The sequence below is a fragment of the Esox lucius genome, chromosome 20 (assembly GCF_011004845.1).
Source record: "Esox lucius isolate fEsoLuc1 chromosome 20, fEsoLuc1.pri, whole genome shotgun sequence".
NCBI classification, from domain to species: domain Eukaryota; kingdom Metazoa; phylum Chordata; class Actinopteri; order Esociformes; family Esocidae; genus Esox; species Esox lucius.
In genome coordinates, this window is record NC_047588.1 from 31,191,966 (window position 1) to 31,208,577 (window position 16,612).

General features: G+C 42.0%; 1 protein-coding gene across 1 annotated transcript in view; it reads left to right on the plus strand.

Moving 5' to 3' along the window:
• Nucleotides 1-16,612, plus strand: part of col6a4a (collagen, type VI, alpha 4a) — a 42,023-nt gene that overhangs the window by 13,742 nt on the left and 11,669 nt on the right. Inside the window, exons 3-28 of the mRNA XM_029115666.2 lie at nt 862-1,443; nt 1,862-2,422; nt 2,503-3,123; nt 3,215-3,781; nt 3,926-4,477; nt 4,583-5,161; nt 5,266-5,847; nt 6,042-6,391; nt 6,498-6,570; nt 6,683-6,834; nt 7,202-7,294; nt 9,507-9,560; nt 9,676-9,747; nt 9,965-9,991; nt 11,947-12,045; nt 12,539-12,601; nt 12,687-12,752; nt 12,995-13,048; nt 13,157-13,192; nt 13,518-13,580; nt 14,075-14,137; nt 14,239-14,301; nt 14,408-14,470; nt 14,558-14,608; nt 14,812-14,847; nt 14,978-15,040. Of these exons, the coding sequence (XP_028971499.2) occupies nt 862-1,443; nt 1,862-2,422; nt 2,503-3,123; nt 3,215-3,781; nt 3,926-4,477; nt 4,583-5,161; nt 5,266-5,847; nt 6,042-6,391; nt 6,498-6,570; nt 6,683-6,834; nt 7,202-7,294; nt 9,507-9,560; nt 9,676-9,747; nt 9,965-9,991; nt 11,947-12,045; nt 12,539-12,601; nt 12,687-12,752; nt 12,995-13,048; nt 13,157-13,192; nt 13,518-13,580; nt 14,075-14,137; nt 14,239-14,301; nt 14,408-14,470; nt 14,558-14,608; nt 14,812-14,847; nt 14,978-15,040 (5,585 nt within the window). The remainder of the gene's footprint in view (nt 1-861; nt 1,444-1,861; nt 2,423-2,502; nt 3,124-3,214; nt 3,782-3,925; nt 4,478-4,582; nt 5,162-5,265; nt 5,848-6,041; nt 6,392-6,497; nt 6,571-6,682; nt 6,835-7,201; nt 7,295-9,506; nt 9,561-9,675; nt 9,748-9,964; nt 9,992-11,946; nt 12,046-12,538; nt 12,602-12,686; nt 12,753-12,994; nt 13,049-13,156; nt 13,193-13,517; nt 13,581-14,074; nt 14,138-14,238; nt 14,302-14,407; nt 14,471-14,557; nt 14,609-14,811; nt 14,848-14,977; nt 15,041-16,612) is intronic.

Here is a 16,612-nt window from a genome sequence, read left to right on the forward strand (position 1 = left end):
CTCTGAATCATTCAGATGTTCATTGGCAAACTTCAGACGGGCCTGTACATGTGCTTTTTTGAGCAGGGGACCTTACGGGTGCTGCAGGATTTCAGTCCTTCACAACGTAGTGTGTTACCTATTGTTTTCTTGGTAACTATGGTCCCAGCTGCCTTGAGATCATTGACAAGATCCTCCCATGTAGTTCTGGGCTGATTTCTCACCATTCTCATGATCATTGCAACAGGTGAGATCTTGCATGGAGCCCCAGACCGAGGGAGTATGACAGTTCTTTGTGTTTCTTCCTGCTTTTGTGAATAATCGCATTAACTGTTGTCACCTTCTCACCAAGCTGCTTGGTGATGGGCTTCTAGCCGATTCCAGCCTTTTGTAGGTCTACAATCTTGTCCCTGACATCCTTGGACAGCTCTTTGGTATTGGCCATGGTTGAGAGTTTGAAATCTAATTGATTGATTGCTTCTGTGGACAGGTGTCTTTTATACAGGTAACAAGCTGAGATTAGGAGCACTCCTTTTAAGAGTGTGCTCCTAATCTCAGCTCGTTACCTGTATAAAAAACACAGTGGAGCCAGAAATCTTTCTGATTGAAAGGGGATCAAATACTTATTTCACTCATTAAAATGCAAATAAATTTATAACATTTTTGACATGCGTTTTTCAGGATTTTTTTGTTGTAATTCTGTCTTTCACTGTTCAAATAAACCTACCATTAAAATGATAGACTGATCATTTCTTTGTCAGTGGGCAAACGTACAAAATCAGCAGGGGATCAAATGTTTTTTCCCCTCACTGTAGAATGTTTCAATAAATTCAAAAGCTCTACAAAACCAATATTGATCCTTCCTATAATCTTAATTTCCAGAGTGTCGCACAGTGGCTGACATTGTGTTCCTCGTGGATGGCTCCACCAGCATCAGCCCTACAGATTTCCAAGAGGTTCGGATGTTTCTCCACACCTTCATTGAGGGCCTGGATATCGGTTCTGATAAGGTTCGCGTTGGACTGGCCCAGTTTAGTGACCAGCCCAAGATGGAATTCCTGTTGGCGGATAATACAGAAAAACGTGCCTTACTGGAGAAAGTGGATCAGCTTGAACAGCTGAAAGGAGGCACAGCCACTGGCACAGCTATTAGATTCCTTCAGAGAGAGTTTTTCACCCCGGCTGCAGGAAGCCGTTCTGGTCAGAGGGTGCCCCAGATTGCTGTGGTACTCACTGATGGGGATTCTGTGGACGATGTAGTGGAGCCTGCCAAGGAACTAAGGCAAAGTGGGGTCATTGTCTATGCTATTGGAGTGGGGAATATTGATAAAAGCCAGCTGCAAGCTATTGCTAACAGGCCCAGTAAGCATTTCCTAAACAGCATCCTTAGTTTCCAGGCGCTACAACCACTTTCCCAGGATCTGCTGAACACTGTGTGTGACTCCATGCAGAACCAGAGGATAGGTACTGTATGTTAAATACTAAACTCATAGGATGTTGCATCTATTGTGACAAGTTGTCTATGTTGGAATTGCAGTGTATTAAGTCAAAGTCTCTATTGCTTTGGTTGCACCATGGAATATTACAAATACAAGTATGCAACATTTACACAGATATAGTTTACTGAATTTAACACACAAGACAATTATTCAATGATCAACCTAACAAAATGATCAACCAGTCCAAAACCGAGGAATCAAATTAAAAAATTGCACCTTTAAAAGGTTTTATGATCAAAGTAGATTCATGTTTTTCAAAATTGTCAAATATTTAGTACAAAAGTACATAATCCTCATATTATAGTTCATTAATAGGGTACATATGAAGAGAGGGAAATGAGAAATATTGCAAAAATGATTTTCTTTGTTTATTATGTTTTTAGCTCTTGCGCCAACGTTCTCTGACATCTTCTTCCTGGTGGACAGCAACCTGAAACCTGCAGACTTCCAAAGTGTCAAAAAATATCTCATGAAGCTGGCCGAAAAACTTGATGTAAGCGAGAACACCCATCGCCTTGGTTTGGCCCAGTTTTCCCAGGACACCAAAGTGGAGTTTTTGCTGAACACCCACTACACCAAGGAAGAGTATTTGGCAGCTCTCAGTATATTCAAGCTGCGCCCCAATGGGCGTCGTCAGCTGGGCAGTGCCCTTAGAAATGCCCGTGAAAAGTTCTTTACCACATCATCTGGTGGTCGTGCTGAAAAGCGCTACAAGCAAATTCTGGTCACTGTGACAGGAGGGAAATCAGATGATAACTTCAGGGAAGTGGCAGGTACTATCAAATCTGAAGGGATAATCATTGTTGCCATTGGGCTTGGTACCTGGGTATCTAAACTTGCAGACCTTAAGGATTTGGCCACCCAACCATTTTTCTACCAGACTACAGACAATGCAGAGATGTCAGTCTTTGAGACTGCACATGAGGTGGTCGCTGTTACTGATGGTGAGGGCATTTACATTTTGGGATTTTTTGTTAATTAGATAACAGATTGCAAATAACTTACAATTTCCTATTTGTTGCAGAGTGCAGCAAGGCTTCAGTGGCAGACATTGTGTTCATAGTTGATGAATCTGGGAGCATTGGAAACGAAAACTTCCATCTGGTTCGTGGATTCATCCACAACATAGTGGAGGGGCTGAATGTGGGCTTGAATGGCGTAAGGGTGGGCATTGTCCTTTACAATGAAAAGGCTTCAGTTCAGGTTTTCCTAAATTCCTCTCAAGAAAAAAGTAGCATCCTTACGTTCATCAAGCTACTGCCCTATCGTTCTGGTGGCACAAAGACTGGTGAGGCCCTTGACTTTGCAAGAAAGAATATGTTTATTATGGAGCGGGGAAGCAGGAAACAAGAGGGAGTGCAGCAGGTGGCGATAGTCATTACTGATGGAGAATCGCAGGACAACGTTACTTCTCGTGCCGCTGCCCTGCGCAGATCTGGCGTCACTGTTTATGCAGTGGGGATCAAGGATGCTGACGAGAAAGAGTTGAAACAGATCGCTTCATATCCCGCCAAAAAGCATGTATTAAAAGTGGACAACTTTGCCGACCTCAAGACCCTGGAAAAGAGCCTGACAAAGAGCTTATGCTACAACATTGTCCATAGACATGTTGAAGAGAATGCAAGGAAACACAGTGCTGAGCAAAGTGAGATCAAATTGACTCTTTTGAATTTTAATGAATATTTAATGTGATTCATGAGATTAGATTACTTTCCTCTTTTTTCTTTACATTCAAGGTTGTGTAGAGACAGATGAAGCTGAAATCTTCTTCCTGATCGACCATTCAGGCAGTATTGAATATCGAGACTTTGATGAGATGAAGAATTTTATTAATGAATTTGTACGCACGTTCCGCATCGGGCCGCAGCATGTCCGTGTGGGTCTGGTAAAGTTCAGTGATTCACCAACTCTTGAGTTTGACTTGACAGCCTATCCTGACCGAGCTTCAGTGGTAAAGGCTGTGAATGGTGTTACTCAAATTGGAGGTGGGACACGGATTGGAGAAGCTCTGAAATATATGGGCCCCCGTTTCCTTAATGCAGAGAACACCCGTGGTCACAAGGTCCGTGAGTTCCTCATTCTAATAACAGATGGGAAATCTCAAGACGAATTTAAGGATCAAGCAAAAAAGCTGAGAAATCAGAACGTCATTATATATGCCATTGGAGTGAAAGATGCTGATGATACACAGCTGCTTGAGATTGCTGGTAGCGAAGACAAAAAGTTCTATGTCAACAACTTTGATTCTTTGACATTAATCAAAAAGGATGTTCTCATGGATATTTGCTCTGATAACTCTAATAGTAAGTCAACTTTTCTAAATGTTACATCTAACTTGTTTTTTGATTTAGGTTCAAATGTATCACCTTGCCTCTAGACAGAAATGTATTATGAGCATACAATACTGTAATCTATAATAATATCTAAAACGATTTGTTTTCTCATAGTTTGCAAGGACACGCAGGGGGACATCCTCTTCTTGATCGAGAGTTCAGGGCATATTAGCAAGAAAGAATTTAATGAGATGAAGAGCTTAATAAAATCCATCATCAATAAACTTGTCATAGACCACAGTCAAGTGCATGTGGGTCTCATACAGTTTAGCGACAAACAAAAGCTGATCTTCCAATTCAATGAGTCTTACCACAAAGCAGATGTGGTGCAACGTTTAGAAAGTATGGGACAGATGGGAGGAAGCACATTCACTGGCAAAGCCTTGTCCTACGCCTCGCAGTTCTTCGACCCTGAGAAAGGGGGACGGCCTGATGTGAAGAAGATGCTGATTGTTGTGACTGATGGCGAGGCCCAGGATGATGTGTTGGCTCCTGCAAAGACACTTCAAAACAAGGGTGTGATCATGTACACCGTTGGAGTGGCCAATGCCAGATTTAAAGATCTTCAGGATATCAGTGGCGAGAGGCAGAGGGTCTTCAACAAGAGGGACTTTGATTCACACAAGGCTTTAGAGAGCCAATTGGCATTGGCAATATGTGGCGAAGGTGAGTTCCCCTTCGGTTTCATGAAACATAACTAAAAGCTGCAGTGGTTTAGTTATTTCCTAGGCTGACATTATTTTTCTGCCCTGTTTTTTCTTTTCCCCCCAGACTGTGTGAGGACGGAGGTCGCAGACATCATTTTCTTAGTGGATAGCTCAACCAGCATCAGTACAGACAATTTTACCATCATGCAAAATTTCATGATGTCTATAGTTAATATAACCACTGTTGGGGATAATTACGTACGCTATGGTCTGATTCTCTTTGCAACCAATTCCGCCTCACAATTCACACTTAACAGCTATAAATCAAAGAGAGATGTTAATGATGCTATATCAAGACTTCAAAAGACCAATGGAAACACCAACACTGCAGAGGCCCTAACGTATTCCTTGAATTATTTTGGAGAACAGTTTGGTGGGCGAAAAGCCCTCAAAGTGCCCCAATGGCTCATGGTGATCACAGATGGAGAGGCTACAGACCCCTATAGCCTAGCTCCTTCAGCCAAGAAGTTAAGGGAGAATGGGATTGTAGTCTTTAGTATCGGAGTGGTTGGCGCAAATAAGAAAGAGCTTAACATCATAGCAAATCATGACTCAAGTAAGGTTTTCTTTGTAGATGAGTTTGCAAAACTAAAAACACTACACAGAGATATTGCAAAGGAATTCTGCAACTCTACCAAGCCAGGTAAGAAGGACTGCGGTTGTAAACATTATAGCTGAAACCCCAAAGCCTTGTAGCACAAAGGTACAGCATGTTGGTTCATCAGACCTATTCTCTTGTCCTTTCAGTCTGTGAGAGAAAGCAGGGGGATTTGGTCCTGATGATCGACAGCTCAGAGAACATCAGCCCTACTGACTTTATTGTCCTGAAGCAGTTTGCCTCAGACCTTGTTTCCAGCTTTAACATCACGGAGGAGTCCTTCCGAGTCGGAGTGGCCCAGTTCAGCAGTGATACCAAAACAGAGTTCTACTTGAATCAGTATTACACAGAGGTAGAGATCGTCAAACACATAAAGAATATGAGGCAACTTGGTCGGGAGACACACATGGGACAGGGCCTGGACTATGTCCGTTATGAGTTCTTCCAACCAGATAGAGGGAGTCGTATCAATGACAAGGTCCCCCAGAACCTGGTTTTAATAACAACCGGACCTCCAAATGAAGTTGACTTGCATGCAGCAGGAGCGCTCCTTGCCATGAACGTTGCTGTGTATGCTATCGGAATAGGAGATGCTGAAAACTCTGTTGAGCTCAGTCGAATTACTCAGGATGGTGAAAGGGTCTTCTCTGTGCATGACTTAAACAGCCTGAACACTACAAAGAGGAACATATTCAATACGATGTGCCACATCCCATCACCTGAGCCGCAGAGTGAGTCCACAGCACACGCATTTCATTCATTTTCCTTAATCTCTTCCCTCTGTCGTTTGAGTCTCAATGTAAAACACTTATCAGAATGTTGGTTAGTATTTGGAAAAAGGCTATTCCACATTGTTTCTCATATTGTTAGTATAACATTTTGGACTTGTTAATAAACAACATTGAGAGTGTGTCTGTGTCTATAGGCTGCACCATAGACATCGCCATGGGTTTCGATATTACTCACAGGACCTCTAGCAGAAGGCTCTTCGATGGTCAAGCCCAGTTGCAGGCCTTCCTGCCACAGATTATCCGCCATGTGTCCAGTCTTAAGGGCCTGTGCTGCGTCGCCGACAGTGGACCCATTGAAACTAATATTGGCTTCCGCGTGGTGGAGCAGGATGGAACAGTTGTCTCTGACTACAATTTTGAGAAGTATGATGAAAAGATTTTGGAGAAGGTTATGGCGCTTGAGACCGCCCAGAAGACCTACTTTAACTCCGTCCTCTTGCGCTCCTTCCGTGAAAAGTTCCAGAGGTCAAATGCTGGAGTGAAGGTGAGCCCAAATACAACATGTCTCCGGTCTGACTCCAGCAATGTTTTTATTGTTTGTAAAAGTATTCACATTTTAATAACAATGCCACAACTACTCGGTCCTTTAGGTGCTGGTGATCTTCTCAGATGGACTTGATGAAGATGTGATTAAACTGGAGCAAGAGTCAGCATTTCTTCAAGGTAATGATACAAGAACCATGGGAAACTAAAATAATTTTACATTTAATGAAAATGTGTTTGGCATAAAAAAACAAGCTGTACATTTCTCTCTGTTTTTCATGTCACACTTCAGGAAAAGGTGTCCATGCCCTGTTTACAGTCGCCTTAGAAGGGGTCCAAAATGCCAACCTTCTTCAAATGGTGGAGTTTGGAAGAGGATTCGGATACAAACAGCAGCTCAACATCGGCATGCATGATGTGAAAAACTACATTTTGACACAAATAGTAGGTCCTTTATCAGAATAAAACCCTCAATTTTAGTTGTCTCCCAGTGTTTTAGTAGTAATGTTAGTCACTTAAACTGGCTAATACTCATAGTCCTTTATGTATTTACATTTTTCCACAATTCTCTATCAAATAATATTCAGAATAGAGAGACACTAGAAAACAGCAAAAGAGAGCAGTGATATTGATATACAGTAGTTTTTCAGTTATAGAATAATTAGCACTTCTAAAGGTGTTTCAGTTAATGTGTCAACAAATGACATTGATTTTCTTAACAACATTGTTTCTGTCTCCTTGTCTCCCACTCTCATCTTCCTCCTCTCTTTTGGACACTTTTCTTTCGCTTCCTCCCTCTCCTTTCCACTAGGACACAGTGGCTGAGAGGGAGTGCTGCAATGTAATGTGTAAGTGCACAGGGCCAGAGGGTGTCCATGGCAACCAGGGGCCCCCGGGCACAAGGGTGAGTTCCTCTGTGCCCTCCATAAAACCATACAGTTTTATATATACAGTTGTGCTCAAAAGTTTGCATACCCTTGGAGAATTGTTAATACATTTACCATTTGCGAAGAAAACATGAGTGAGCAGGCAAAATACATGTCTTTTATTTCTTATGGGATTCACATTCAGCTGTAGGTTATAACAGAATGGCACAATCATAAAACAAAACTTGGAAACAAAGAAAAATGATCTGACCCCTGTTCAAAGGTCTGCATACCTATAGTTCTTAATACTGTGTATTGCCCACTTTATCATCAATTACAGCGTGCATCATTCATCATTCATTGTCCATGAGGCCCCGAATTCTTGCTGGTGGTATAGCTGCCCATTCATGCAAAGTCTTTAGTCGTCTTGCATGAACCGCATGTTTGAGATCCCCCCAGAGTGGGTCAATGATATTAAGGTCAGGAGACTGTGATGGCCACTCCAGAATCTTCACATTTTTTCTGCTGTAACCACTGGAGGGTCAATTTGACCTTGTGTTTAGGGTCATTGTCATGCTGGAAAGTCCAAGAGCATCCCATGCACAGCTTTCATGCAGAAGAATGCAAATTGTCTGACAGTATTTTCTGATTACATGCTTCTATCATATTGCCATACATTTTCACAAGATTCCCTGTGCCTTTAGAGCTCACACACCCCCAAAACATCAGTGAGCCACCACCATGCTTCATAGTGGGGATGGTATTCTGTTCACTATAGGCCTTGTTGACCCCTCTCCAAACATTGCACTTATGGTTGTGACCATAAAGTTCTATTTGGTCTCGTCACTCCAAATTACAGTGTGCCAGAAGCTGTGAGGCGTGTTAAGGTGTTGTCGGGCATATTGTAACCAGGCTTTTTTCTGGCATTGGTGCAGTAAAGGTTTCTTTCTGGCAACTCGAGTATCGTCGTATTGGGCTCATTGAAACAACTGTCTTTTTCCAGAGAAGCCTGTATTTCAACTGAGGTTACCTGTGGGTTTTTCTTTGTATCCAGAACAATTCTTCTGGCAGTTTTGGCTGAAATATTTCTTGGTCTACCTGACCTTGGCTTGGTATCAAGAGATCCCCAAATGTTCCACATCTTAATAAGTGATTGAACAGAACTGGCAAGGCAATATCTTTTTATATCCTTTTCCATCTTTATAAAGTTCCATTCCTTGTTATGCAGGTCTTTTGACAGTTCTTTTCAACTCCCCGTGGCTCAGTGTCTAATCTGCTCACTGCATCCATGTGAGCGTTAACAAACTAATTTACTATTTATACACAGAAACTAATTGCAATTTAAAAAGCCACAGGTGTGGAAAATTCACCTTTAATTGCCATTTTCACCTGTGTGTGCCAAACATTCAAGGGTATGTAAACTTCAGATCAGGGCCATTTAGGTGATTTCTGTTATCATTATTAAAGGAGCCAAACAACTATGTGATAATAAATGGCTTCATATGATCACTATCCTAAAATAAAAGACAGTTCATCAGTCATATTTTCAAAATCATTGCCTACATTTCACAATTTCTGCCAGGGTATGCAAACTTATGAGCACATCTGTGTGTATATATATATACACTGAACAAAATTATAAATGCAAAACTTTTGTTTTTTCCCCATTTATCATGAGCTGAACTCAAAGATCTAAGACTTTCTCTATGTACACATTTCTCTCAAATACACATTTTTCTCAAATATCATCAACTTGATCAACTCTATGCGAAGGAGATGTGTTGCACTGCGTGAGGCAAATGGTGGTCACACCAGATATAGTTTTCAGACCCCCCCGAACCCCCCCAATACAGTGAAACTGCACATTTTAGAGTGGCCTTTTATTGTGGCCAGCCTAAGGCACACCTGTGTCTAATCAACATCTTGATATGCCACACCTGTGAGGTGGATGGATTATCTCGGCAAAGGAGAAGTGCTCACTAACACCGATTTTGACAGATTTGTGAACAATATTTGAGAGAAATAGGCCTTTTGTGTACATAGAGAAAGTCTTAGATCTTTGAGTTCAGCTCATGATAAATGGGGGCAAAAACAAAAGTGTTGTGTTGATAATTTTGTTCAGTGTATATATATATATATATATATATGGGTCTATATATATGACGTGATAGAATAAGAAAAAACTGCCAATGTAATTTAAAGTGGGTTGAGGTATTTACTTTAATTAATTAGATTTTTCTCTCTAAACAGGGTCAGCTTGGTCTTAAAGGAAACCCTGGCTTCCCAGGCGAGGAGGGAGTATTTGTAAGTGTGTTTTATTTGTAACTTAGTGTGTTCATGGTGGACAAAATCTTTATTTCATTTGAATGACCTATAACTGTTAAATCCCATGACCCTGGTCCTTTTTGCCTTCTCTCAGGGTGATAGGGGTCAACCAGGTCCCACTGGTCCACAGGGAATACAGGGATGTCCTGGGATGAGAGGAGTCAAGGTGAGCACATTGATTTACTGACCAACAAGTCATTAATAGACTTTTACAGTAGAGCCACTTCCAGTAGTGAGTGCATTTATTTTAATACAATCCAACCTTTGGGAATTGATCCCACATCCCTGCTGTTTTAAGCGCCATACTCTACCAACAGAGCAAAACAGCACCAAGATCCAGGGTAGTTACCTATCTAAAATATTTTCATCTAATCTTCTGACAGGGTTCAAGAGGCTACAGAGGGAGCAAGGTAAGTGTGTGAGGACTTGAATTCAGCATGCACACAATTATTTGTACCATCATCATCATCATCATCTTCTTCCGCTTATCCGGGGCCGGGTCGCGGGGGCAGCAGTCTAAGCAGGGATGCCCAGACTTCCCTCTCCCCAGACACTTCCTCTAGCTCTTCCGGGGGGACACCGAGGCGTTCCCAGGCCAGCCGGGAGACATAGTCCCTCCAGCGTGTCCTAGGTCTTCACCGGGGTCTCCTCCCGGTGGGACGGGACCGGATCACCTTCCCAGGAAGGCGTTCCGGAGGCATCCGAAAAAGATGCCCAAGCCACCTCAGCTGACCCCTCTCGATGTGGAGGAGCAGCGGCTCTACTCTGAGCTCCTCCCGGGTGACCGAGCTTCTCACCCTATCTCTAAGGGATCGCCCGGCCACCCTGCGGAGAAAGCTCATTTCGGCCGCCTGTATCCGGGATCTTGTCCTTTCGGTCATGACCCAAAGCTCATGACCATAGATGAGAGTAGGAACGTAGATTGACTGGTAAATCGAGAGCTTCGCCTTGCGGCTCAGCTCTTTCTTCACCACGACAGACCGATACATCAACTGCATTACTGCAGAAGCTGCACCGATCCGTCTGTCAATCTCCCGTTCCATCCTTCCCTCACTCGTGAACAAGACCCCTAGATACTTAAACTCCTCCACTTGAGGCAGGCACTCTCCACCAACCTGAAGTGGGCAAGCCACCCTTTTCCGACTGAGGACCATGGCCTCGGATTTGGAGGTACTGATTTTCATCCCCACTGCTTCACACTCGGCTGCAAACCGTCCCAGCGCATGCTGAAGGTCCTGGTTAGAAGGGGCCAACACGACAACATCATCTGCAAAGAGCAGAGACGAAATTGTGTGGTCCCCAAACCTGACACCCTCCGGCCCCTGGCTGCGCCTAGAAATTCTGTCCATAAAAATTACGAAATATGTTTTGCAAACCCTTTATGCAGTGCAAGAAGACACAAAGTGTTCGTAAACTTTATTGGAAGGTATTTCACAGGTAAAATATACCACTTACTCAGAGACACTAAATTAGACTAACATGCTCCTACAAGCCTTAGGATGGCCCCCAGCACTCCCGTCATTCATCCCTACTGGTACCATTACCCCAGTTACACTACTGTCATTCATCCCTACTGGTACCATTACCCCAGTTACACTGCTGTTATTCATCCCTACTGGTACCACTTCCCCAGTTACACAACCGTCATTCATCAGAAACAAATTACTTTCTTTTACAACCTGTCAGTCTAATCTTATAGAGATGAAAGCTATTCTGTTCTGAGAAATTAAGGCTATTCCAATGAAAGAAATTGCCAAGAAACTGAATTATGAATTTGATGCCAGCAACAGGTTTCAAAAAAGTTGGGATAGGGGCATGTTTACCACTGTGCATCATAACCAATAGTCTGTAATAGTTTGTGAACAGAGGAGACCAATTGCTGCAGTTTTGAATGTGAATTATTTTCCCATTCTTGCTTGTTATAGGATTGCAGCTGCTCAACATTTCGGGGTCCCTATACCCAGTCATGTTACTGACATTTTGCCCATTAACCTAATTAGTTGTGAGATGTTCCACCAGGTTTTTTTTCACATTACACATGCTTTCCAGGTTTTTGTTGCCCCTGTCCCAGCTTTTTTTAAACATGTTGCTGGCATCAAATTCAAACTGGGCATATATTTATCAAGAAACAATTCTCAGTTATAACATTTGATATGTTGTCTTTGTACTTTTTTCTATTAAACATAGGATTTACATTATTTGCACTTAACTGCATTCTGTCTTTCTTTACATTTTACACAGCATCACAACTTTTTTGGGAAATTGGGTTGTACATGTATTTATACTTTTTTTCCCCCATTGTGTCTGTGTGTCTACATGCTGATGTTGATTGTTTTGTTATTCAGTGTGTACATTTCCTTGGCAGGGTGATGATGGAGACCACGGTCTTGACGGGATAAATGGGGAACAGGGTGTGAATGGATCAGCTGGAGTTTCAGGAGAGAGAGGAAACCCAGGCCGTCCGGTAATCACATCCTCTCATATCCTGAATATATTTCCATTCAGTCTTACTCCTGTTTCAACTATATCATACTTCTAATTCACTGACTTCCCAGTCCCATTACACCTATATCCTACTCCAGTATCCCTAATATCCCAGTCCCATTTCACCTATATCCTACTCCAGTATCCCTTATATCCCAGTCCCATTTCACCTATATCCTACTCCAATATCCCTAATATTCCTGTCCAATTTCACCTATATCCTACTCCAATATCCCTAATATCCCTGTCCCATTTCACCTATATCCTACTCCAACTTTCCTAATAGCCCTGTCCCATTTCACCTATATCCTACTCCAACTTTCCTAATAGCCCTGTCCCATTTCACCTATATCCTACTCCAACATTCTAATAATCCTGTCCCATTTCACATATATCCTACTCAATGTTCTCCTATATTGTACTCCAATATGTTCCCCTCTAATGACTGATATATGATGGGGTTTCTCATGCAGGGCAACAGTGGAATCAGAGGGGAGCCTGGAGAGAAGGGCCAACGTGGACTTAGAGGTGACCCTGTAAGTGACAAAATACTGTACAGCCAGTGATTCATGATGCAGTGTTTCTATCTGTTGTTTTGAACAGTCTTGTCTGGTCTTTTAGGGTGACTCTGGAGTTGACAGCAACTTTGCAGGTCCGAAAGGAGCAAGAGGAAATCCTGGGTTACCAGTATGTATTGGTCGACCACAGTCCAATGTACTGATCTAAGAATTAGTGGGATCACCTTTATTCACCAGAACACTGGCATAGGCCACTAGACCTGTTCGTCTGTCTTTTTATAATGAGTAAAGCCGGATTCTTCTTCTTCAATTACTCAATATCTAATAATGTAATGGGGGGATGACAAGACTGCTCTTTTGCCTCTTTCCTTTCACTTCCTTTCCTTCAAATACTCCTTTCCCCACTGACAGGGAGACCCAGGAGAGGAGGGCGGTCAAGCAGAAAGTGGTGTCAATGGAAACCCAGTGAGAGAAGTTGCATTTCTTCTGAGCCATTGTAGTCCCCATACACTAATGCAGTCTCATTTTTAGTTAACTGAAACACGATAATGATGTTCATTTCCTGATTTGTAGGGTCCTGAAGGAAGAAGAGGTCCACCTGGTCCAAGGGTACAGTAACATCATGAACAATTACATTGCTTGAAATACACACTGATAGTAATCCATGCCACTGTATGTCCCAATTATACTGCATGAAATACACACTGATAGTAATCCATGCCACTGTATGTCCCAATTATACTGCATGAAATACACACTGATAGTAATCCATGCCACTGTATGTCCCAATTATACTGCATGAAATACACACTGATAGTAATCCATGCCACTGTATGTCCCAGTTATACTGCATGAAATACGAACTGATAGTAATCCATGCCACCGTTTGTCCCATTTGTGTATTGTCTCTGTGTGTGTTTATGTGTATCTACAGGGACAACCAGGATTAACAGGAGAACTAGGACTCCCAGGTATTCCTGGCCCTTCTGGACCACAGGTAAATATTCTAATACCCCATTCCCTTCATCCACAACTCTACAATAATATTACCATATTGAATTGCTTCTATGTATGAATTGTGCTGTACTGTATAAATAAACTTGCTACTCAACAGACATACAAGTAACTACATGCATTTTTGTAGCATTTGCAATGGTCAAAACAAAATCTAATTTATATTGTGTATTATCTAAAATGTTTAAGTAAATAATTATAAATGTATACATAATTTGTGTTTTTTTGTATTAAGACGGTCATAGAATAGACATTAAAAAAGTAAACCTCATGCAACAAAACAGTGCCTGAGAGGTGACAGCAGAGAGCTAAGTTGTGGAGTAGTGTGCCATCATTGTATGAGACCTTGTCATGAGTTAATTGAGCAGCTTTGAATGCAATCCAATGTATCTATCCTTTTAATCTGGTATTTCCGTGCATAATTCTGCTGAAAACAATATTGACTGCTGCTATAAATGTTCTGTTCTTTGTGCATAGGGTTCAAGAGGAGATCCTGGCCCGCCAGGACCCAGGGGCACCCAGGGATTACCTGGACCACAAGTCAGTTTAACAACCCTTCTAATTCCATCCCATCTGACCACAGTGAGGGGCCCTAATGCACAGATTGTAATGTAATGTGGATGAATGGATGTTCTCCTCAGGGCACACCTGGGACAATGGGAGGCAAAGGATCCACAGGAAGCAGAGGGATGAATGGTCAGAAGGTGTGTTTCCAGTAACATAATTCATTACAATAGAAACTGAAACTGAAAAGTTTAACATAAGACAATGTCTGATAGCCCTCCATCCAATACTGTGGTGTCCTTACAGGGCCAGCCTGGGGACCCTGGAGGAAAGGGAGCTCCTGGACCACTTGGGCCCAGAGGGATGCCAGTAAGATTTCACCTTGTCTTTACAGACTTTTCCTACATACACAAACTTACACTGCAGAACTGTCAGATTGTGTTTGTTTTGAAACAGGGACTTGATGGCAGAGACGGACATGGACCTCCCGGACATCAGGGGATGAAGGTAAAGTACATGTTTAGTACTCCTCATCCTGAAAAGCATCCACAGACATCGTTGTTGTGGATGAGTACAAGCGCTGCAATTTGTAAATGTACATTGGGAAGGCATTTCTATTGTTTATGTAGTGTTTTATTGTTGTATTATCAATATGAATTTTTAATATGTGTAAGCTGAATAATTCCCTCTGAATTGGTTTCCCTTTAAAGGGAGAGCCTGGTTTCCCTGGCTACCCTGGATTACAGGTCAGTTTTTGATTTTAAATATCCACTTTTGTCATTTCTAAACAATAAGGGGGAGTTAAATCATGACACATTGCAGTATGAAATGCACAAATAGTAATCAGTAATGTTTTCCTGTGTATGTCACTGTTAGGGTGAGTCTGGTGAAAAGGGAGTCAAAGGAGGTCCAGGCCCCAAAGGAAACCAGGGAAGAGGGGTAAGACCAGTGGTGAAATTGGTTTTTGGGAGCTCTTTAATCCCAGTATATAATCCCAGTATAGTGATTCTAACACCCATTTTTGAGAGGGGCACACTTCCAAACATTTATATTTATTAGTATAAAAATAAAACAAATAATGTGACTAATTACATAGAGCATGGTTGTGTGTCCCAAAGGGACCAGTGCATGGAAACAGGAAAGGCCCTAGCCTTTTGGGGACCAGAGGTGAGATAGTTACTGCTTAAAAAAACTGGTGAGATTTGGTTACCACCTGACCAAAATAAATGTTTCCTCTCTCTTCAAGGTGGAGGTTTTTTTCTTCAAATTCCTCTCCTGCAAATTAATAGATTTAGACTTTTCCATGTTAATATGGTATGTGAGTGAGTATGTCTGGTGAAATCAGTGCAGACCCCTTGAAGGCCAAGACCCAGATGCCTGGTTTACAAACGACCATGACCACTAATATAACATGAAAAACTAGACAAGCCTTGTTTTGCTGCATTACGAGTAGAGGTGATTGTGGTGAACGAAGGATGGGTTTTGGGCCAATGACAGCTTTGTTGTGAGAAGTGGCCAATACTCCTGTGCTAATCTGAAACCTAGTATATGGAATGCCATTCACGTGTCAAAAATGTACATTTAACATGCTAAATTAGAAATGGATTACTGTAGATGGCTAGCTAACGGTTCCAGGTAACTGTTCACTTATTCTTGATAAAAAAGTTGAACATAAACACAGAAGAGGAGCAGAACTGAAAGACTGTATAGAACTCTTAGGACATTGGTGGTGGGAAAGGTATGTATGCTACTTGTTTATACTATGTAAATCAACATAATATATTTTTGTTGTTAGTTTTTGACATACAGTTGTGCTCAGGTTTGCATACCCTTGGAGAATTGGTAATATATGTACCATTTGTAAAGAAAACATGAATGAGCAGGCAAAACACATGTCTTTTATTTCTAATGGGATTCACATTCAACTGTAGGTCGTAACTGAATGGCACAATCATAAAACAAAACATGGCAACACATTTATTTTACTGACCCCTGTTCAATGGTACTGCATACCCTTAGTTCTTAATACTGTGTATTGCCCCATTTAGCATCAGTGACAGCGTGCAGTCTTTTGTAATAGTTGTCTCTGAGGCCTCGAATTCTTGCAGGTGGTATAGCTGCCATTTTGTCTTGAAAAAAGAACTCCAGGTCATGCAAAATCTTTGGTTGTCTTGCAAAAACCGCCAGTTTGAGATCTCCCCAGAGTGACTTGATGATATTAAGGTCAGGAGACTGTGATGGCCACTCCAGAACCTTAACCTTTTTTGCTGTAACCCCTGGAGGGTCACCTTGGCCTTGTGCTTAGGGTCATTGTCATCTGAAAAGTCCATGAGCGTCCCATGCGCAGCTTTCATGCAGAATGCAAATTGTCTGCCAATATTTTCTGATAACATGCAGCATTCATCTTGTCATCAAATTTAACAAGATTCCCGTGCCTTTAGAGCTCACACCCCCCAAAAATATCAGTGAGGCACCACATTGCTTCGAAGTGGGGATGGTATCTCTCTCCAA